Source organism: Stegodyphus dumicola, chromosome 1 (assembly GCF_044657685.1).
Source record: "Stegodyphus dumicola isolate Sdum_Otavi_A_Nest chromosome 1, ASM4465768v1".
NCBI lineage: Eukaryota > Metazoa > Arthropoda > Arachnida > Araneae > Eresidae > Stegodyphus > Stegodyphus dumicola.
The window spans coordinates 77,150,391-77,174,587 of record NC_140768.1 but is presented as its reverse complement, the minus strand read 5'-3'; the positions used below and the strand labels follow the sequence as shown (position 1 = coordinate 77,174,587).

At 31.4% G+C, this 24,197-nt stretch overlaps 2 protein-coding genes across 5 annotated transcripts in view; one reads left to right on the top strand and one right to left on the bottom strand.

Moving 5' to 3' along the window:
* Positions 1–3,640: 3,640 nt before the first annotated feature.
* Sirt4 (NAD-dependent protein deacylase sirtuin-4) lies at positions 3,641–21,931 on the bottom strand. Of its 2 annotated transcripts, none has more exons than XM_085816464.1 (3): positions 21,076–21,931; positions 15,744–15,922; positions 3,641–11,114 (listed from the first exon to the last, which is right to left on the bottom strand). In XM_085816464.1, the coding sequence occupies exons 1-2, from the start codon at positions 21,835–21,837 to the stop codon at positions 15,749–15,751; spliced, it is 936 nt and encodes a 311-aa protein (XP_085672590.1). In that variant the 5' UTR covers positions 21,838–21,931; the 3' UTR covers positions 3,641–11,114; positions 15,744–15,748. The 2 variants fall into 2 exon arrangements, with proteins under 2 accessions (XP_085672590.1, XP_035205069.1); XM_035349178.2 differs by having other exon boundaries at positions 3,641–4,264; positions 21,076–21,930.
* Positions 21,932–22,295: 364 nt separating this feature from the next.
* Positions 22,296–24,197, top strand: part of LOC118198019 (syntaxin-1A-like) — a 380,391-nt gene continuing 378,489 nt past the window's right edge. For all 3 annotated transcript variants that reach the window (XM_085816457.1, XM_085816453.1, XM_085816458.1), the window contains exon 1: positions 22,296–22,479. In XM_085816457.1, coding sequence (XP_085672583.1) covers positions 22,447–22,479 — 33 coding nt within the window. In that variant the 5' untranslated portion in view covers positions 22,296–22,446. The remainder of the gene's footprint in view (positions 22,480–24,197) is intronic.

The window sequence follows — 24,197 nt, the reverse complement described above, 5'->3', positions numbered from 1 at the left end:
CGTGTATTAGCAATTGAAATAGATACCTATTTTGAGCCTAATGGGATGAATATCGCTCGGTAATCATTATTTACAAATCGCAACAAGTTGAAGATACACATCCTTCAGAAGCAAAGAAATTGATTTACATGCATTTTTTCCTCTGGTTTCTGATATACAGGGATACTGCTATATACTAGAAACAAGGAAGCAATATATTCTATGACTTAAAATAGGTATATGAAACCTATGAACAATACCGAACGTCATATACACTGTTCGAAAAGTATCACTACAGGTTTTTATTTCTTTCAAGCTGAGGTTTAGACCTGCTTTCAGACTTGAACATTTAATAAAAATTAATGACCCCAAATTCATTAAATCCAATAAAATATTAAAGCAAAGAAATTTATTTTGTAATCTAGTTAGATCCATCACTCTCTAACCACCATAGGCTTATTTATTTTTTTACCAACTGCAGAAATTGACATGGCAACTACTTACCAGGTAGGAGAAAACACTGACAATACTGAATATTTTAGCATCTTTACAGATTTAACTTAAATAATCCTACAAACCTATTAATGATGATGATGATAATAATAATAACAAAACATCATTCGATTAATTGTCAAAGGTTTTTAATTAAAATAAAATCCGAAATCTGAATTAGAAATTTAAAAAAATAGTTCTTTTAAAGTACACCTATATTTATTAAGAAAATAAAAACGAAATTTATATAATCAAATCAAATCAAAAGGTATAAACAAAACTTTTCAACCCCTGAGGTTCACTTTGTCAAGAGAATTTTTTTAAAAAAATTTGAACTTTATTTCAAGAATCTTTTAAAACGAAAGCAAATGCAGAGGTGGCTATTTTAAGTGTTAATTTAGATAAATGCCAACCATAAAATCTTTAGATCTCACCAGAAAATGTAGAGAAATCAAGAATTCACAAAAGCGCTAAACACCAAACATTAGGATGATCTATAGAAAGTAGAGCCAATCAAATGGTATAGTGGTTAGGAAAACCTACTGCGGTACCAAAAGGCACGGGTTCGAATCCCGGAGAATGGATGGAGGTTTGTAAATGTATAGTGTCCGTGCGGCATGGGAATACTCTAAATATGCGGCGAGCTGGAGAGGTTGTGATAGTGGAAGAGGGGTGGGAGACTCTCGGACCCTTCCCCCTGGAGTACTCCCCATCAAAATTGAGGGCGAAACTGAGCAAAGTCGTACTGTCATTTGTATGGTGCTCAAGGCTCTCGGCCAACGACAGGGCGCAATCTTGCACTCCACAGCGAATCATCAGCCAGTTAGAAGTAGGGCAGACAATCACAGAAGAATCGTATTTCAAGACAGACAGTTTCTAACTTATGCAAACAATTTATGAATTCTGTAACTATTGTAAGGAGGTCTACATAAGTTCCTAACAACTGCTTCTCAAGATCGGTGAATTAACGGGGGCGCAGCCCTCAGCCCACCTAACCAAGAACACTTGGTCATATGACGTATCACAAGGGCCGGCCCATCTTACAACAAACGAGGGGCCAGAGACCCGGCCGTGCTCAAAAACTAACAAAGAAAAACAAACAAATAAAATATTAAACTATGAATCCCGGGAAACCAAAAGCCCCAGGAACCGGGTAACAAAAAAGTTAGGAAAAAGAGAACTAAACAAAATCATAAATACGACCAGTGAATTTCATGTCATCACTGGACCTTAAACATTCACACAAACGAACATAATAAAATAATAAAGAACTGTTAGAAAATAAAAATAAGACAACACATAACCAAGCAAATACAATACAAAAACACCATTCACACATAGATTCCTATGGCTTCTCTTGAGCTATTCACAATCTTCATAATTTGTCTAGAATATTCCACAAAGTTCTTATAATTTTTCTTGAAATCACTTCTATAATATTTTTGATATCTATCCCTTGCACTCCCAGTAATAACACAGTTCTCAAAGAAATGCATAGAGTCTCCAGTGACATTACAAATATTACATATATCATTGTCCTGCAATCCAAAACGTTTCAAATATGCAGGGAAGCGTCCATGTCCCGTAAGCATTTGATTGGCATCTATATCTTTATATAACTTCATTTTCTTTTCAATATTTATATTTTTCAGTAAACCACAATTTCTATTAGATTGTTCCCAATTATTTTTCCATTCGTTCAATACATAATTATATAGAGTAGAGGTGGCCCTTCTTCTAGAGTCTGGGATATTTTTAATAATCACATTTTCATCCACAGCTGCAGACTTAGCTAATTCGTCCGCCCTCTCATTCCCTTCATATCCTGCACGTGCTTTTATCCAGTGAAGCTTAATATTATGTATATCCTTCAATTGTGCATATGTCTTTTTTATTTCAAATACAAGAGAGTTTTTACTTTCAGGACCCGAGAGGGTCTGTAGCACCGACAATGCATCAGAATAAATATTTATATTATATCTAATTTTCAATGTGCCTTTAATCCAATTGAGAGCTTCAAAAATAGCATACATTTCTGCTTGATAGACAGAATTCATAGAATTTAAACGAAATTTCCAATTTTGTATTTCAATTCCATAGAAGAATACCACGATCGCACCTCCAATACCCCCCTCGAGTCCTGAACCATCTGTGAAAATATTCATTTCCACAGATGGTTCAGGACCATCAAGATCGGTATCTGGCATCGGGATCAAGATCGGGTTCTCAAGATCGGTATCTGGCAATAGCTGCCCATCGTAACATGAAGTCTACAGCTCAGCACTTAAAGTCAGAGCTTGTAACAACCACGGGGGGAACTACTGTATCAATCTTCTAGGTATGAGAATGATACGATCAATTCAAAGCGATGGTAGAAAGCTAGTAAACTGTTGATGAGAAAAGTTTTCCTTCGTAATATTCATGAAATGACAAAAAAAAAAAAAAAAAAAAAAAAAAAAAAGAGAGAGAGAGAGAGAGAGAAAGCACGATCTATTTTCAAGATGCAATCGAATAAGATTTATATATCGTTAAAAAAACTAAGAAGAAAGTACTGTTGCGGGGTGGCATTTTCAAGACCTAAAGTATACGTAGATTTATGTTTATTTATCATTCTTCAGGAAGAATATTATGATAGTGAAGCAAGTAATTTATTCCATATTATTGATGAAGAAAGAATACGATAATTATGTCAGCAGATGCCTTTTTTCGACTAAAGAGTGGGGGGGGGGGAACGAGTGTTTTAATATCACCCCTTTCTTCATCCTCCGCCTCATCGAGAAATAACTCCAACTTTTTTTATTTTGAACTTTTATTGCACAAACACAAACTAATACTAAAACTACAATACTAATAAATGAAATATATATAAAGAAATACAAGTTAATTTCGGTTTCATTAATGGCTCCCACGAGCGTTCCCTATGACTTCTCTGTCGGTCTCCCTCTTGGAAACTAAACTTTTGGCGCCTTCAGATTGAGAGCCAGCTCCCTCTGTGCATCTTGTTGGTTGGCGTCACCCATGCATCACAAGTGTGAAATCAAAGCATCAAATGCAGAACAGAAAATCAAAGTATGAAAAGGACGTAGTACTTAATGATTTCCATTCATTGATAAAGAAATTTGAATAATTATTTGTTAAATAAATGAAAACACTATACCAGACTGCTTTCTAAACAATAATTTATTACATAAAGTAATCTTGAAAATTTCATCATAAAACTTTTATATACAAAAGATCTTCTAACCGAGGTAGTACATTGCACAGGGTGGCCAGAAAGTCTCCTTACACGTGCAATTATTTTATTGTAACTTTAATAACACTCATAGTCATTTGTCCAAAACGTCCATATGTGCACTACCATCATTCCTGCCCAGTTTGATATGGCTGAATGATCTCGTATTCATTCTCTTTAGCAGCTGCAGTGTCACATGCTGGAAGACTTCAATCACACTTGCCAATCATTGTCCACGTACTGCTTCTTCCTGGCGTATGATTTGATGATCCTATACAGGGCAATGTCTCGTATCGTAATGTCCAGACTTCGATGAGGCCAAGGATAAGAAGTTTGTGAATTTGGGGGACCCACGTCCTATCCACCGGTCAAGGAACAGTTCATTCAGGCATTCGCAAACAGCAAGAGCGAAGTAGGAAGCTCCCTTGTGTAAGTTGTAGAGACATTAGGTAATTTCGAAGCAGGTAAGATGAAAAATCAGCAACCGCCTTCACTGGGAATTGAACCACGGACCTCTGGAATACGCGCCCAGCCTGCAGACCACCAAACCACGAAGGCATGCTAGGAAGGCGGGAGAAATACCTTATAAGGTAAACAACCGTGAGCTGTTATGTGCTCATTTAACTGCAATTTTTTATCCCACAATCAAAGCAACATATAACGACTGGTTCTGTTTTCATGCTTTATTAAAAATAAAAAAATACATGATATCTCTCCACCCAGTTTGAAAATACTGAAACTTTCAAAACAGTTTATTTTACATGCAGTTGTGCACTCCTTTCAATTTTTTCTTCACTACAACTTTAAACAAAACTATTTTTGGTAATAAAAGATACTAATATATGTTATACTGTAGTATTTTATTAGTATTCCTTCTTCCCTGTATTACATTATGGTGCTTTCTCTTTTATTCTTTTATTTAGTATCTCTTGTAATAAAAATTTCATAAATGCTTCTAAAATTCAAAACGAAACCAATTTCAATTCGATAAATTTTGATCACTTTTAAGTAATGATACTCATGACATTACAAAAGTTATCAATAGCATATACACATTTGAGATATGAAGGTTTAATTTTTTTTGCAAACAGTTCTGAAACATTTTTGAGAAATTCTAGAACTTATGAATTTGTACAGAGTCACAGTTTACTACATATTTCTAGCTGATCGATGTCAGCTAGCACACAGCCAAAAGGTATTTATGTAAATTATATATTTAAACAAATATAAATAAATTACATGTAAAACGAATTCTGTCTAAGATGGCCCAAAAGGACTTTGATCATCTGTGAAAAGCATCACACTTGCATTAAAGAAGTAACATTCTGCTCTAGCATAGGGAAGTTTATTTATGACCTGTAAAATATGGATCAGTTTCACAGGTAAGTTCACTGTAGGGGAAAAAATGGTGATTTTAAAGTTAATTCAATGCATAGAATTAAAATTTGTCATAAAGTCTTTTATTATCAGCACAGCAACTTTTCTGACACATCCCCCAAAATAAATAATAAAAATTTCATCTTTAAATTTTTATTTAAGTTATAAAACAACATACAGTGACTCGCACAAAGAAATCCTGTTTCAAGCTTGATTTGTTAAGAAGCAAACACCATCAAAACTTTTAAATTTCTTGCAATTGTTTTGCATTGCTCTTTTATTTTATAAGACTTTCAAATTCTTCTATTTGGTAAAATAGAAGTTCCTTGTTCTATTTGGTAACAGTTTGAAAAATTAGAATGAAATAATTTACAGTTTTATCCATTATGGATTCTATTATTAGCCCTTTTATTTCTAAAGATCCACTGAAATAATTTATACGAAATATAATTAACTAAATCTTTTTCATTTAAAGCAAACATACTGTAAAGAAAACAAATTAATAATCTTTGTAATCAGCAACTCAGGTTTAAATTATAAAAATATATCCAACATTATATTTTTCACTAAATTCAATAATTCACAGTAAAATATCCTTAGAAATCTTAGAATGGCCTATTTTTAGGATCTTGAGCAGCGGTTTTAGATTTTTGATTAAAGATTTTTATGAATTTGCAAACATCATGGAAGAGAAATGGCAAGTCAGAGGTTTTTTTTTTTGCACTCAATAGTAAATCAAAAATCACAGCTCCAGCTCAGTTAATAAATTCACCCATAACCATATTTTAAAAAGATAATTATTTAAACATATTATTTCTTGCTACATATGTGAATACTCTAAGAATGATATTTAATTTCTAAACTTTTGTTTCATAATATTTCTTTAGTAACATCAGTGATTAAAATCACTTCAAGTAACATCTGAAAATCCCATTTTAAATTTCATACTTAAACAATAAAAGCATTTTTATTTAATTTCTTAATACAATGTATGGTTAGAAAATAATAACTTTAAAAATTTCACATAATGCCCATATTTGTTTCATTTTGCTAATTCACTAAATTTTTAATAGACTAACCATTTTCAGAAGATATTTATTGTTTCAGTGCACAACACAGATAACAATAATTATATAACACTGCTCTTATGGAGATACATAATGGTTACAGTCAATCCTTAATGAACAATTTCAGTATTTTTTTAAACATTTTACTTGTTATCAATTGTATTATAGACACATTAAGTATTTAATGCATTTAGCATGTTTATCTAGTTTATCATGAAACATATATGGTTAGATAAAATTTCCTTTTGAGTTTAAATGTAACTTTTTCTAAGATTTCAGCAAGAAGCTCATTACTATTAAAAATAAATAATAATAAGCAGTAATAAATAAATAAAAATTAAAAAATTCTCTATCACTGAATGAAGAAGCTTAGAATTATTACTCATCTAATGCATTGAATTAACCCTTTAGAATAGGAATGTTCAAGTACAATGGTCATTATTTTTGTAGTTTAAAAAGATGGCTATGTCCAGTAACTAATCATATATCCCCCCCTCTTTTCATAATTCACAGAATGGCTTTGATAGCTATCCTGAATCTCTCAGCTCAATAAAAGTATTTCTTGAAGGGTTGGCCTTTCCCATTTTCCTTTTTAATTGTCCGGTTAATAAATACATAATTTAGAAAACAGCTCAATTGTGCAGAAAATTATTTTTGAGAACAGAAAGCAGGTAATCCTTGTTTGAAAGAATTAAGAAAAATTTCATAGATGTATTTAGTTATTTTATTTTCCGTTTGACTTGCTTATTATCATCTTTTGAATTAATTATGGCATCCTGAAAGTTCTGGCTTTGTTGGTCTAACAGCTTCCCAATACATACTCTGAAGCTGAATAGTGAAAAAAAAATTACACGATTTTGAATGAAAGGTTCGGTTTGGTTTAATTGATTATGGCAAAGAACACTAGGACTATCTACCTGAGGGAAACTAGCTCTTTCCAAGAAGCTTTCTAAGGGAAACTGGCTCATATACATGTTCCACAAGGAATAAACCGTGAAGATGCCTATGCAGCCAGCCCATTCACTTGGATTCAAACCCAGGTTTCAATTACCAATGTTCAATGATTTTACCACTCGGCTGCTGGGGGGCCCTTTAAATGAATGTCCGAGTTATTGTATCTTAAAGGGGGAGGATAATTTGCATTCATTTAAAAAAAAAAAAACTTTCAAATTTTATAATGATAAGCAGCTTTTTTATACTGACTGGTCAAACATCATAGTTAAATACAGTAATGAAAATTAAATTGAAAAAAAAAATGACAATTTATCAAGAAATATGTAAAATAATTGAATGAAATTTAACATAGAAAGACACATTCATATATGAAAAATAATAAAAAAGATGTCTAATTATCATATATCATACTCAAGAATCATTATTTACTCTTCATCATGTATACGCAGGAAAGTATGAAAGTGAGATAGATAGATAAAGCAGTTTGAGTTGAGCTAGTGGGGCATGTGATTAGACCAACTGCTGTGCAAATTTCAAAATCAGCAATCATATTGTTTAAACTGTATTAAGAAAAAATTTTGGTAGTGAATTCTTTTCTTCCAATAAGACATCTTTTAATCTCAGTAAGCTTTTGAATGAGGATGATATTTTGCTATGCTTTTGTTCCAGAATATCCAAGAAATGCCCTAGGGTACTTAGGTCTGGAGATTTAGTCAGTCCTTTTCTAAATATCAACACCTCCAAGAAGTTTTTTTATTTAACCAAACCTATGACAGCAAATACCATTCTGCAAAATGGAACTTAAAGACCAAAATGCCTCTTATCCCTGAAACTTCAAACAGCTAGGGAAATGTCTTGAAACATAGCAGCATATGTCTATCCATTTAAAGTAATTCAAACAGCACTACCATGATCACAACCAAGGCCAGTTTATTTACTACCAGATTGAGCATTTTGGGTTCATGGATCTTTCCAGAGGTTAGCAGAGCAATAATCAGATTTTAAGCTGAATTTTGATTCTTCACTGAAAAGCACACATACTAATTCTTGGATTTAAGCTTATTTCTTATCTATCCGAACTCAGAAATTTCAACTGTTGACTTCTATTGGGAGTGACTACTTATACAGGTTGCCTGTATTATAAATAGATCACATAATGCTTACATTTGTATATATTTCTAATAACTAGAAAAACTGTGGTTTAATATGTAAAATGACACTTACTACTACAACTTTCCACAAAAATTTCAGTTTTATGCCCTTTAAGAAAATTTTGACTTTATTTAAGACAAATTGCTTTTGGAAATTCATATAAAATGTTACCTTTTATACATTGCAACTTAATATACCATCGCAAATTTGATCATAAAATTTTATTTTTATTGAGAGCAGAAAATAATAAATGTATGATTGAAAAGAGGGTTGATAATTTTCAATGGCAAAACATATGGGACAAGAGGTGATTTTCAGGCTGAAAATTTTAAAAGATACATGAATCCTAGTTTAGAGAGGGTAAAATAAACAACTTGAATATGGGATTGATTTAAAATAATGGTATAAATGCATGACATATGACAGTGAGATAAAACTGAATTAGATGAACAAGTATTTGAAAGATTCTGAGCAGTACCCAATACATTTAATAAGAATGCTAATAAGGAAAGTATTGCTTATGCTTATGTTCACGCATGCTTTTAATGGATGGTATTTTTTATAATAGTCATGACATCAACCTAATAAGTCAGAGGACCTAAATTTGATTCCATTGAAGTTCGTACTGAATTTTTCAATTACTTGCTCTCATGCTCTATAATTTCCACAGTTTGTATCCAAACAAAATAATGAACAATACTTGTCATCAGACATACATTGAAACATTTGGAATTGCCTACCTCTCTTCAATTCACCTTTAGATAAGGGAATAAAGATATTACATGCATGCTTCTTATATGCTCTTATGTTATTGGTACATGCAACACTTTTTTGTTTTATTGTGGCAACTCTTCTATTCTTCCTAGCTTGTTTCTTCCATCATTAAGTAAAAGCAAGAAATTATGGGATCATAAAATGTACAAACGGTGATATGAACATTGCACATAATTTATAAATAATACTACAGAATTGTAAAATGTCTTCTGTATTACAGAGTACTTATATGAACATTGCATATCACTTTTAAGTGAAAGATTACACTGGAGACCCAAAAGGAACATAACAGACTTTGTCTTTTGTATGAATATCAACTTGATACAATAATATGTTGAAGAATATATGACATTTATGACAATAATGTTATATGAGCACAGACATATTAATAGTAATTTTGGTGTTTCTGTAAAATTGAGAATCAGGTTAAAGACTAATTAAGTTTAGAAAGACTCACGAACTTAAAAATCCACTATTAACTATTTAAAATAACAAAGTTACTTGACAGAATTTACAGAGAAGTTTGGAATTCATAGGACAATAGTGAAAAGGACGATTCCTCCCTTATAATTTTTGGTAAAATGGACACTTTGGCATCAAATGAATTATTAGGGTGAGAGAGTGATTAATTATATAGATAAATAAAAGGAGTGATAACTTGTTGGAACGGTATCAGGCCATCTTAATGTATGGACCAGTTGGGAACTTGCCCAGGAGCCCAATCAAGAATAACAGCCTTTGTAAAAACTCAATTCTAGATTTGAAATTAGACACAGCCAAAAAGACCATATGACTGTCTATTATTATGCAAATCAGTGTGCAAGGGCCCTTATAACAACTACTCATGAAAATAAAATGTAAATGGATTAGCATGGGGCCTATATGTTTGTAAGGCTCCTGGGCAAGTTCCTAGCTGGCCCGTGCATTAAGATGGCCCTGGATACAGCTCTAATAGTCCATTCTTTTTATTTATTGAATTTTTTTTAAGGACAGGAGTATGACAATGCAAGAAAATTCTGCAGTAGACTACATAATGATTTCAACAGCAGACAAGAGGAGCTCTACAGAGGTTACAAAGAGAGAAACCAAAAAGGTTACTCAATAGATAACAGCAGATTATAAACAACATTGAAGAATATTTTACAGACTGAAAACTAAATGCACAATGAAATTATTTCACTGAAAATCACAAGTGCACATACCCATTGCAGTGGTCAGCACATCAATTTTATATTTATGATGTAAACACAGAAAATCATGAGCTCAATAAGCCTGTTCATTCAGCTATAGCAATGACCCTGGGATTGCAGATAAAACGTTGAATCCAGCATAATGTATTGGCATTCAGTACTTTATCCACAATCCCAGGGCCAGATTTAGACTTGCTGAAGCATTAAGCTATTTTAAATTTGCAGCCTTTATAAGCAATATGGGATTTTTTTTTTTTTTTTTTTTTTTTTTTTTTTAAATCTGGGATATGGTGCATATTTTGGAGGCCCCTAAGAATGTGGGGGCTAAGCTATAGCTTGCGTAGCTTATATATAAATCTGGCACTGCACAGTACTTTCTGATACAAATGGAGGATTTTAATAATGATTAAATAAATTGCATCTATTTTTTTATTTGCTCAAAAACATGAATACAGACATTTAATTATTGACACACTATATTTTCGTCTGATGATGTGGTTCATCAGAAATAAATAAAGCGGTCTAAATTAAAGGTATCTAAAAATTCTATTTATAAAGAGCTTGATATAAGGCATTATACAGCATGTTTCAAAAAGAATATATGTATTTCAAATGCATATATTTATTAAACTGTATGACATATGAATAAGAAACTTTACACACATATGTACAAGCCTCTCAAGTTCAGATTACAGATCTTCAATATGTCCTCCATCAGCAACACGAAGAATATCACATTGATACTCAAATTCCTCCCATACACGGGCAAGCATGTCCGTTGTCACTGATGTTATGACAATATGGATCCGGTTCTTCACCTCTTCCAGGTTCTGTGGGAGTGGTGGCATATAGACCAGTGGCGTGCAGTCCATATGTGCAGGATGCACACTGCACACTCTGGCAAAATTATGAGAAACAATAACTTTCTGCACCTATCTTATAATAAATATTATTTATAATATATTCAAATATATGTTGATTTGCTTGCTTGTATTCCCGCAGTGCGTGCAGTACTAAGTGCTACACTACGTAACACATTCAAAAGCAAACGAACATAGGAAGTTTTGATGTGTATGCACTGTGCACTAATAGAAAATCCCACTTTATATGTATGGGCTACTGGAGAAGCACAGCATACTGTAGCACTGAGGCAAGTGCAGCTATTTTTCCTGCACTTGGCATTCAGAATCATCCGAAGGTACGGTTTATTAAGCTTTGTATTAGAGCGGGGACTTACGTGCTGAAGCGCTTTTGGTTTTTTAACTGATTAACTGGCCATACGATTTTGCAGACGGTTAATGTTTAAATTTATAGTATATTGTAAGATTTTGTTTTTATGGAAATATAAAAGAAGTATTTCATCAATATAAAGAGAAATGTTTTAGTGCAGTAAAGTAATTTTGGTGATATATTATATTTATTGAAATAATTCGCTGAAAAACAATTTTGTTTTATTAGACAAAAAAGAAACGAATTTTAACAGAACAGTCCAAATTTTACTATTCATTGTGTCTTACAGACGGTATATAAATTATTATCTGTCTAACACCATATACCTGGTTTTGTTATTAAAAATTGTCAAGATGTTTTTCGGAGAATATATGATTTCCAAATGTTAAAAACAATTTATAAATATAATTTAATCCACTGACCGAACAAGAAACAATTCGTTCTATTGTGCCAGCGTGCAGTGAAATCCTCTGCATGTGGAATAGACGTTCGGTTTGTCGGCACCAATGAGCATCCTGATGTCATCAGGCTGATGATGAGGCACCGCAGCGGTGGGTGCCGTGTGATGCTACGTTTGCTGAAAATATAAGTTTTTCTTTGAAGCCCGAAGCATTGTTTATTCGCCGCCGATATGACACCATACAACACAAGACACGATTTTTGCTTCAGTGCTAGTAGAATTATTGTAAGTTTAGCTGTTTTTATAGTTATACCTCAACTACTCGTAGGTACATATTTTATTTATTGTATTCTTTAAATTTATATTCATAATAAATAACCCATTTCAGAATGGAGAACTCAGATGTCTCAATAATTAAAAATTTATTGGAAAATCCATTTTCGAGATGAGACATTACTACAAAAAAGGAAACAGTTAAATTAAGTAGACCGACGCTGGATATTATTCTATCGCAAAACGTTCAGATTACAGGACAACAGTGTGTAGTACAACATTTTCAAAAATCTATGTATGAAAAATTTAAATGGTTAATCGGTTGTAGTGAATTGAATAAGTTGTACTGTTGGCCATGTTTACTTTTTGTTGTAATTGAAAAGGACAAGAATATTTGGACAAAACAAGGCTATAGTGATTTAAATCCTCTCCACGAAGCTGCAAAGAAACATGAAAAAACACAATCTCACATAAATGCCGTAATACTATTAAAAACATTTGGTACCGCCAGGATAGATTTAATGTTAGATCAACAAAAGGCTTCATCGATTGTTCAACACAATGAAAAAGTAACAAGAAATAAAAATATTCTCAAGAGATTAATAGATGTAGTTTGTTACTTAGCAAAACAAGAAGATGCATTTTGTGGACACAATGAGAATATAACTTCTCTTAATCGAGGAAATTATATAGAATTCATAACTTTAATTAGTAAATATGATGATCTTTTAGCAACACATCTAAGAACTGCAAATGTATTTTCTGGAACCTCTAATAGAATACAAAATGATATTATTGCATTGATTAAAAATATTGTAATTTCAGAAATTAGAAATGAGGTAAAAGAAACGCCATTCGTTGCTATTATGCTGGATGAAACATCTGACATATCTCACAAATCGCAATTATCAGTTGTGCTACGATATGTTAATAATTGTAGTGCACCAGTGGAAAGATTTTTGTTTTTTAAAAATGTTAGTGGTGATCGTTCAGCTGAAGCTTTGTGTAATGTTGTGCAAGAAACGATTTTGAGTTGGGGGTGTGAGAATAAACTGATTGCTCAAATGTATGATGGGGTGACAGTCATGGCAGCAGCGTTGAATTGGACGCAGAAAAAAGTAAAAGACATTTTCCCAGAAGCTATGTTTGTGCATTGTTGCGCACATATACTTAATTTAGTTCCGTCGCAATCTGTATTGTTTATAAAAGATTGTAAATTATTTTTTGCAACAATTTCTGGCATAACCTCATTTTTTTCATTATCTACAAAAAGAAATCATGTTTTAAATGAAATTATTAAAAGAAAATTTCCAAAATTAGCTACAACACGTTAGAACTATTCATCTCGTTTGGTAAATACCATAAAAAGCGAAAGGCAAGGCCTATCTGATTTATTTGAAAATATCATTGAGAATTCAGAATGCTGGGATAACGATACAATTAATATTGCAAAGAGTTATCACATGTTTTTTGAAGAATTTAACGGTAATTTTCTCCTAAATATTTTTGCCAAAGTGTTTAGTTATACTAATGTTCTATTTGATATTTTACAAAAAACTAACTTAGATATAGCATATTTTAGTCAACAAGTAGAGGAAGTAAAAGATGCAATTCAAAATATGCGAATTTCTGTTGCATTTGATGAAGTTTATGAAGAGACTATTTCTGCAGTGGGTCCCCCAAATAAAAAAAAAAAAAAAAAAAAAAAAAAAAAAAAAAAAAAAAAAAAAAACGTCGTGTAAATTTACAAAACTGAAGTTTAGACCAAGACCAACATTTTAAAAATTTATATTATGAATTAATGGACACTATATATTGTCAGTTAGATGTCCGTTTTAAAAAATTAAATTTGCTCAAATTTTTTGAACTATTGAATTTTAGTTTTTTTAAGAAATATCAAAATAAATTTCCAGAGGAATGCCTTAATTCATTAAAGAATGCTTATGCAAAACATTTCGATTTTGTAAAGCTAACCAATGAATTATGCTTTCTTTATCGTAGTGAGTCATACCACGAAATGAATTTATCGAAACTTATTCAGTATATAATGCTGAATGATTTGACAGATGCCCTCAGCGAAGTAAATAAATTGGCACATTTAATTTGTACAATTTCATTTTCAACTGCTTCGGTGGAGACATCATTTTCAGCAATGAAAAGAGTAAAAAATTATGCACGCAATACAATAAGCCAGGATAGATTAAGCAATTTATCTCTAATAACAATAGAAAAAGAAATGTTACACATATTACAGTCAAAACCAGAGTTTTATGATCATGTAATTGATGATTTTGTTAGTAATATGGATAGATGTGTGGATTTTGTATACAAATGAATAATAAAAAGCTAAAGAAGTGTTTAATGTACATTTTTATGGTTTTGTTATTATTATTGTTGTTGTTCTCTGCATACCTTGCGTGAAAACCCTACCGCACGCCACTGATATAGACATTATCTTTACTGAAATCCCACAAGAAGAAGTCAAAGGATGTCAAATCCAGGCACCGGAGGCCAGCTGAGACATGCTAAGTCGCCAGCCCCCTGACGACCAATGCAACAGTTTGGTAGAGTTTTATTCAGATAATTACGCACTTGGCAACACCAGTGAGGGGGTGCCCCATCTTGTTGAAAAATGAAGATATCTTCATGCAGCCTTGGAAACAACTAGTTTTGTAACATAGCAAGATACTGCTGACTGTTAACTGTGTTTCCATCAAAGAAAAATGGGCCGTAAACAGATGATCAGGATATTGCACAAAATACACTGATTTTGGGCAAACCTTGTACATGTTCAAAAGCTGCATGTGGGTTCTGTACGAGTAGGCCCAAAATTTGAACATTGTGTTTGTTTACATGACCGCTAACATGAAAAGTCATTTCATCACTGAACACAATGCATTGTGTGAAAGTGTTATCATTGTCAATAGCATCAATAATCTTGTTACAAAATGCCACACATTTGCATTTGTCATCAGGATGCAGAGCCAGTAACAAAGGTAACTTGTAGGGCTTCAGAACCAACCTAGGTCTCAAAACACGCCAAATTGTTGTTGTAGGCAGATGTAACTCCCTACTTGCATGACAAGTTGATTTTGAAGTACTACTTTGGAAAGCAGTGTGAATTCATGCAACATTTTCATCGGGAACATGAGGGCAGCCAGGATGCTTTCCTTTAGATATACATCCTGTATTTACAAACTGTCGATACCATCTGCAAATGTTCCATCCATTCAGAGGATCGCTTTGGTACCTCAACTTGAAACGTCTTTAGACTGTAATCACGGAATTGCACTTCGCAAACTTGAGAACACAAAATGATTTCTGCTGCGGAGTAGCCATTTTAAACATGTAACGGTTACCATGCAAAACAAAAGACAACTGACATCTAGCAGCTATTAATATAAATTAGACTATGTATTCGTATCACCAATAGCAGAGCCGAGGTGCAGTTATCGAAAGTTTGAACAAAATAACACTTTATAATATGTATATTCTTTTTGAAACACAGAGTAATATAATAGCATATATGAAAAATATACTCAAAAGGATAAAACTGATACATGTACAACAATGACATAATATTCTAAATTTAATTTACAATATAAAGAAAATATAAAATTTACTAGTATCATAAGCTTGTATTCTCACTAAATGGCACTTGTATTTTGGGTAAAATATCTCCACATCGCACATTTAGTTTAAAACTTGCGAGATGGTCAGCTCGAGTTGGACCAATGTTTACAATGCCAATACATTTCTTCTGCTCAGAAGCTGCTAATATGAATCTGTATCCCGAGTAAACCTATAAGAAAAAATAACAGCAAAACTGTGTAAATAAATAACATATTTTTTAGATTAAAAATATCTGATTATACATAAAAGTGAATGTTTTTAATAAATAAATTAAAAAAATAACTTATATTTCATACTTTTTGACAAAATTTATTTTTGCTTTGGTTTGAAATTAGAAAAGAAAAATTTCTAGTAATTTATAAAATTGGTATTTTTATAACAGAAGACCTACTGTCCATAAACCGTGATCAAAATAAAAGAAATTGATAACATTACAATATTAAACCCCATTAAAAGTAACAGTACATACATACATACATACATACATACATAAATAAATAAATGGTACTCTTCCGTTATCCGGGTCGAATTCAGAAAGGTATGTATGCATGTACGTATGTATGTATATGTACATACCTGTGTACATATACAAACACATATACACACATAGATTCATACACATGTTATTACACATACATTTATTTCTGAATCTGGTCCCGATAACAGAACAGCACCAAATAAATAAATGAAATATGAAGAAATTATACATATTTGTGTCTTGGTTTGAAATAAGAAAAACATTTTCTTGCAATTTAGGAAATTGGTATTCTCATAGCCAAAACCTACTGCCCATAAACCATGATCAAAAACAAAGAAACCGATAATATTGAATATTAAACCACATGAAAAGTAACAGTACATACCGTATATTCTGGCGTATAATGTGCCCCTGTAATTTTGAACTGCATTTAAAAATTTTTAGGTATATTCGCCATATAATGCCCACCCTTTTCATTACGAAGAAACCTGAAATTTACATGTGCAATGCTGTATCTTTCGAAGTCATTCACTCAAAGATTTTTTGCAGGCTTTTGAATAATGGTATACTGAATTGACATGTGATAAAAGGAACAACTGGTGTGTGGGGGGGAATGCTTGAGGGATTTAATACCTCAAGGAGAGATTCTGCAAAGAGTGTAGGCTGTATTGAATGCAAATGCTCACAAGAATGTAATTCTAAGGTTTTCAGAAAAGGGAGAAATAATTTGGGATGCAGAATACTTCCGACCCAAATGAATTCACAGAATTAGGAGTCGGACAATTTCTTTTTCTGTAGTTATTTGAAGGTGTGGTTTTGAAGTGAATATCGAAGGCTTTAGTAAGTCACATTTGCTGTAGCTGAAATACAGTTATTGTAGTGTTCCTTTTAGCAGTAAATATGGCTCCTACCAAAGGAAACAATCATACTGCTGGTTTCAAATGCAAAGTAATTCACTTTGTGAAAGAAAATAGAAATAATGCAGCAGCAAGGATGTTTGGTATTGGCAAAAACTCCACACATGAGTGGAAGAAAAATAATACCACAGTAATTAATATGCTAAAGAATGAATGTGCTAAGAGGAAAGAAGTAATGAAATGGCCTATCCTAGATGAAAGTATTGTGAACTAGGTCCAAAAAAAATTGCAAAAATCACCAGTAACAGCATTTAGGTACATGTAGAAATGCATTTTTTTCATCTTTTCCTTATTTTTAAATCTATCATTTTTATATCCAATGTATAACGTGCACCTGTAATTATTCTCATATTAAAAGTGCATGTTATAACCCAGAATATATAGTATATAAAGATATACATCAAGAAAAGAAACATCCACTCTGATAATGAATCAGTATATATCCGTTTCAAAGTTTGCAACTTTCAGATACAGAAATGGAACATGAAAATTTTCTCAATCTGTACTAATCAATTAAAAAATTAAATCTTTCTTCAGTTCATTCCAATCAAATGAAAGATGGAAATATTCTCAGTTCATTCTTATCAAAGTTAATAACAAATATATTAAATTAAAAAACCTAAAATATTAGCATTTATTAATGCATTCATACAAAATATGTAAATTTTCCTCATCATTCATAACTGTTGGCATGTATGTTATGCAGTGCGGGCTAACTAATCTTTTGCAAAATCATATGTACTTATTTAATTAAAAAATTAAGATACAAAAATATCATTGAAGAAATTAAAATACACAGATACACTACGATTTCCCCAGTCTGTGACGAGTTGTAACAACACCTTCTTAAACAGTTTAAGAAACTGTTTAAGAAGGTGTTGGTTATAACCAGACACCATTTTTGGATGTAAACGAATAAAATTCTGATTTTCAGAATATACAGCATTGCATATTTAATGGTTATTTACACATTCACATACATTCATGCATACATACATGCATAATTAAATTTTCTATGATTTACTCTTTAAAGTGAACTTTATTGAATTCTAATTTAAAATTTTTATTTAATTTGCTTTCTACCAGTTTATAATGTAGCCTGGACAAATTAGGCTGGGCCTTCAAAATTTTTTAAATGGAATTTTGTTTTTTTGCTTTTTGATTCATATATACATATATGTATATATTTTTGCAAATAAATGTTTGGAACTCTCTAACCCCCATGAAAAGTCACAAACTTGCAGACGATTTTAGACAGCATTTGATAACTCATTGCCATCTTTGCAAAGAAATGTTTGTTTGAGTATCTTTTACAAGAAAATGCATTCAATGCTAACTATTTTTTTACATTGGTACTTTCCAATTATCTGCTATCCCACTAAAAAGTCACAAAAGTATTCATAAGGCAACGCTGTACATTGTCAAAATAATTATATGTGAACTACGATGTCAGCAAAAAGGTTTCAAGTGGTAACCCAGATATGCATGAAGCACATGCATGTTTTGGCCAATGCGCAATACCAAAACTGATGAATACTGAGCTTGTGCAACTACTGAATTTAAGGTTGTTGTTGTTGTTCTGTTGGGGTAAAGTGCAGAATCAACTACTTATATGGCGTGTATCGATGTGTACATAGACAAAGTCAAGGGAGTGTGCAATCCAAAGTTTGTGCAATTCTTTGATTTTTTTTAAGTAAAAATAGATTGATGTGTACATGGATACTGAGTTTGTGCAATTCTTTGACTTGTAATTTTCAAGTTGGAAATTTTGAGAAACGTGCAAAGCAGTGGATGATTCTGCATTTTCCCCATCTGTGGAATAAGCAAGCTTGTTTATATTGGTGATAAGTATGAATCCATTATTAAAAATAATCCTTGTAAAGAATTTGTATTTTTTGGGGTACATTTTTTATAAATTAATTAACAGTGAATTTTAGGAAAATTAATTTTAGGAAAGTCAAGTAATGAAGAAAATCATTAGGATCACAATGGAGGTGAAAAAAAGAGACTGTGAAAATTATGTAGATGGCATACATATCTGGGATTTGGCTAGTGTTTACTGTATGCTGTGTACAATAGTGACATGACAGTGAAAATCAAAAATACTATTAAATTGGCTAACAGTGTTAAGGGGGGGGAATTGATTACCAGACAGAGAACAGAGGTGTTGGAGCATGTTAACCCTCTGATTGGCCAAGGTTTTCGCTAAGAAAGCACAAATTTCCCAAAACTGCTATGAGAACAAATTACTTTTTGATTTTAATGTAAAAATTCTCCTGGTATTTCATATCTGGATTTGTTTTCTTTTGATAGATTGTCTTAATTTCTTTGACATATTTTAATATGCACGTATAATATGTTCTTACAGATATCATAAAAAATATTGCCACTTAAAGGGTTAAAAAATTGCTTTGATCTGGATAGCAGAAAAAAAAAATATGTATAGTATCATGTGCAGTGCTTCATTTACTTACAAAATATATTTCTGGAAAAGTGCAGAATGCACTGCTTGGCACGTTTTTAAGAATTGCACATACTCGCTATCCATTTACACATCGACCTATTTTCACTTAAAAAAACATCCCAGAATTGCACAAAATTGGCACTGCACACTCTCTTGACTTTATCCATGTACACATCGATCTATTTTCACTTAAAAAGTCAAAGAATATTGACAAAAACCCAATTCTTACTCTTTCAAAAAGCGCCAAACAAATAAGTGGGCAATTCTGCACTTTATCCTATATTTGACCCACTGCATTTGTATTTTAGTGATAAAAGGTTTATAATAACAGGATTTTTGTTTAAGAACAGATTAATAATTTTCCCTTTATTTCTAAATGGAAAGCTTCATTTGGTATACATGCAATGACCTGGAATGGATTAATGATATATACTGAGATACCACAGTATATATATTACGTATAATTTAAATAAAATAGAAAAATTAGGTGCAACTAAACCTAAATCATGCTGAAAGTTGCAGTAATTCAGTAGTGGTAACTTAAAACCCAAATCAAAGCAAATTCAAAAATAACATTCAGTTATAGCAAAGTAGAACAAATTGAATTTTCCTGAAAAAGGGCTAAACAATACAAAAGGTACAAACAACTACTACTTAAACTTGACACAAATGAAAAAAAAACTTTAAATAATTCCATGATAAATTTAAATTATAAATTAAAAACAAAATAGAATTGAGATCAATTCCAAAAGCACCAAGCTCAGCAAAAAATGAAACTTTAATAAACAATCACTTCAGACAGTTAAGAAATGTCAAAATAAAATAAACAAATAAATATAAAATATATTTTACATTTTCTGAGATTTCCATCAGGAATATATCAAGACACCAAACCCCTGATAAAAATGTCTCATAGTGATAGATATTTGAAGGAGAAGTTTACAATATCAACAACAGCAACAACTGATAAACTATTGAAATGTTTAGTAATATGGCTATTTACTAAACATTACTCTTAATATGGCTATTTAACAGCCTTTCTTGAAAATGTAGTTTTTCTATAAAACCAACATGATCGTGAAACTGAATGAACATGAATATGAATTTTTGTATATTTTCATAGTTTTTTTTAACGCATTGCCAGTAAAAGATTTCTTCTTAAAGATGAATTTTGGCTGTCTTCATTTAAATTATAAATGAATAATAACAAAATAGAGGATTACAAATTTTATGAACAAAAAATTACAAATTATCTATAACAACTTATTTGAAATATACCATAATAAATACATATTTTTGAATCAGTTTAAATATACTTCTCTGACTAAACTACGATAACAAAGCTATCATTTGATGATGGAAGCTTGGAAAATTATATTACATAAATTCTAGCATTAAAAAAGTGTACATGTAACCTCACTGGAATAAATAAAGTAAACAGATAAAGTTAAGAGATTAGTTACTTCTAGAGATGAACCCAACACAAGAACAGCATCTGATTCAGATACTTTATCATATACTAGGAAAACTTTCTCTTTTGGGACAGTTTCTCCAAAAAACACAACATCTGGTTTCAAAATTCCACCACAGTTTCTACAATCTGGAATATTAAATTTACCCGCCAGTGAAGGATCAATCTCTATATCAGCATCCGGTCTCATTTCTGTAGCTCTAATCGTAAAATGTGGATTGAGTTCTGAAAGTTGTTCTTGAAATTGAAATCTAGAAAAAGAAGTGCGACAATTCAGACATTTTACAATATAAGAGGTGCCATGCAATTCTGTAACACGTTCTGATCCAGCTTTATGATGCAATCGATCAACATTCTGCGTCACTAACCAATTAATTAAACCTACTTTTTCCCATTTGGCTAAACAAATGTGGGTTTCGTTAGGTTGCGTAGATGAAAACCTTGACCACGCAGCAAAATTTCTTGACCAGTATCGTTTTCTAACTTGTGCACTGGATATAAAATCTTTATATTGAACAGGTCGAGTAGAACTTCGATCATATAAGCCAACACCCTTTGATCTATAATCAGGCAGCCCACTCTCGGTAGAGATTCCAGCTCCAGTGAGTACTAGAAAATTCGAAAATTTGTCAACAAAATTTTGAAGTATTGCAATATCTTCTGATTTAGTAATCTCATGCTCGGGAACACAAGAAAAACAATAATTTTGGCGCGTGCAGCATATTTTTGAATGCAACAGACTTCTAAATTTCATAGTGATGTAAATTAACTATTTCAAAAATACGTCTGCTATTAAATAAACAAATAATAATTTTTCAAGCTTGCAGTTACAGTGAAGTCGCAAATATGGGGATCTCAGAATATTTTAGTATAACGCGCGATTTGATACATATTGTACAGGTCATAAAAAATGTTATAATAAGAGGTAACCGCTAAGTATTTTTGTTACGAATAGATCACAAATTATTTTAAGCATTTTGAAATACTTTATGTCCATATGATTTTTGTTCGACAGGAGTCTTATGTGAATAAATTTATTGATTGCTATAAAAAAATCATCAAATTAATTTTTCTCCTTAAATATGAGTTTTAGAATACACATACAATTTTAGATCATAAATGTATATTCTGATGCCACGCCCAATTTAAATTGTGCTTCTTGTGTATCGTGTTGAACAGAATAAATTGTAGATGTCGCTTCCTCCTCGGCAACCGGCTGTGCTGACAGAAAATCGATGAAAAATTGTACTGTGTTCGTTTCAATAATGTGTGTGGTGAAATTTTACAATTTATATGGTGATTAGCCCCAAAATACTCCAAGAAATTTACTCTGTAAAAATATAAACTTAAAAAGGTTATCAGCATGACCAAGGATAGACTTGCAGCTCTTAAAGCGGTAAGCACTAACATTTATTTTAAGAAAGCTATAGTGTTATGGCTAGCCGGCTATTTAAGATTTGAACAGATTGTACAGATTCATTTAGTGTAGATACTGACTAAAGCTAAATTTTGGCAAATGATTGCTTTTCTTTTTATAATTAATAACTGAAAAAATTTCTAAAATTGAGATTGGGGCGGTGTTTTTATATTTTACTCTTGGTATGTTTATTTTTTTTCACCGTGTCCATTTAAATTTTAAAGCGGCATTTAAATATCACTGTCTGGATTTTTATTTTTTTAAGAGTATTCCTGAAGGTACTGAAATTTTTTAGTGTAAATAAAAGTGAGGCATTTGTTATTTTGTTAAGACTGAATATTATTATTATTTTTTTTCTTCCGTACATTGTAAGACAGTATTTTATGGGACTGATTTATTGATGTTTTTAAACCTTGTAATGTCTTATAATAAGGAAAATAGGAAATTAAAAAATATATTTAGTTTGTTTTTAATTATTCGATGACTGTTCATATTAAATTGAGATAAGCGATTGACATTGCTCATTCAACGAAATATGTGTTTTACACTTATGACTTTAATCAATCTATTTAAATTTCACGATCATCTAGATTTTGTTCGTATAAGATAGATTTAAAAGTGAATTACGTACTGAAATTCGTGGGTTGTATTATTCGAAATAGAAGCAAATACATTTCATTCTAATAATAGTTAAAATGATGTATAAATGTTATATGTTTGTTGGGTTTTAAAAATCTCTGATATGCATTATAAATCATTGAGCAATTCTAGCGATTTATTTGCTGTAATCCTTAAAATCTAAACATTTTTGTCATATATATATATATATTTTTTTTTACTGAAAAAATTCACAGAAGTACTTCTAGTATATTAATTTTGATCATGCTGAAAAATGTATTTAGAATCTCAGTGTTTTTCTGTATTTTTAAAGTAATGATACCCTAGAGAAAAGCGAGAGGAGGAATATTTCCTGAATGCTTTTTGTGCAATTCGTTTTTGTAAAAAGTATGTCAAATGCTTGTGTCCGAGAAGCAGTTTTAACACTTTTCCTGGTTAAAGTACTTTCTTATGACTGTTTAATTGTAAAAGAAATTGGCTTATACCATCAGTTTTCAATTATAAAGCATTTCATGGTTTGTGATGGTGTTTTCAAAAATGTTCATTCCAGTAAAATTTATCTAAAATATTTGACTATAATTAAGACACAATAACACGCCAAATAAATACTAATTCAGAAGACAAACAACAAAAATCAGCGTACTGTGAAATTTTGTAAATATAATGCTGATTTTTGTTGTTTGTCTCCTGAATTAATATTTGACTATACTATCAATAACTAAAATAAGTAAATGACTGACTGTAGGGTAATAATTAAATGGTTATTTTTAAATGATTAATCTCCATATTTGATTGAAATCTACATGCACATCATTGTATTATAAATAGTTATAATTTAATATAAAGCTGATAGCTTAATTAGATATGCAATTTTAGCTCCTAATACATATTTATAAGTTTTACGTACTGTTTAACATGGCATCTATCTAATTCCAGTGTACCATAAGGAGGTTTTTTTTTTTAATGATATTATGCATATTTTTATCCCCTTGCAGGGACTGACCACCAGTTGCGAAGTAAATAAAACCATTGTAAACTGATAGTTTGTGTCAGGTTTAATTCCTCCTGACTAATACAAC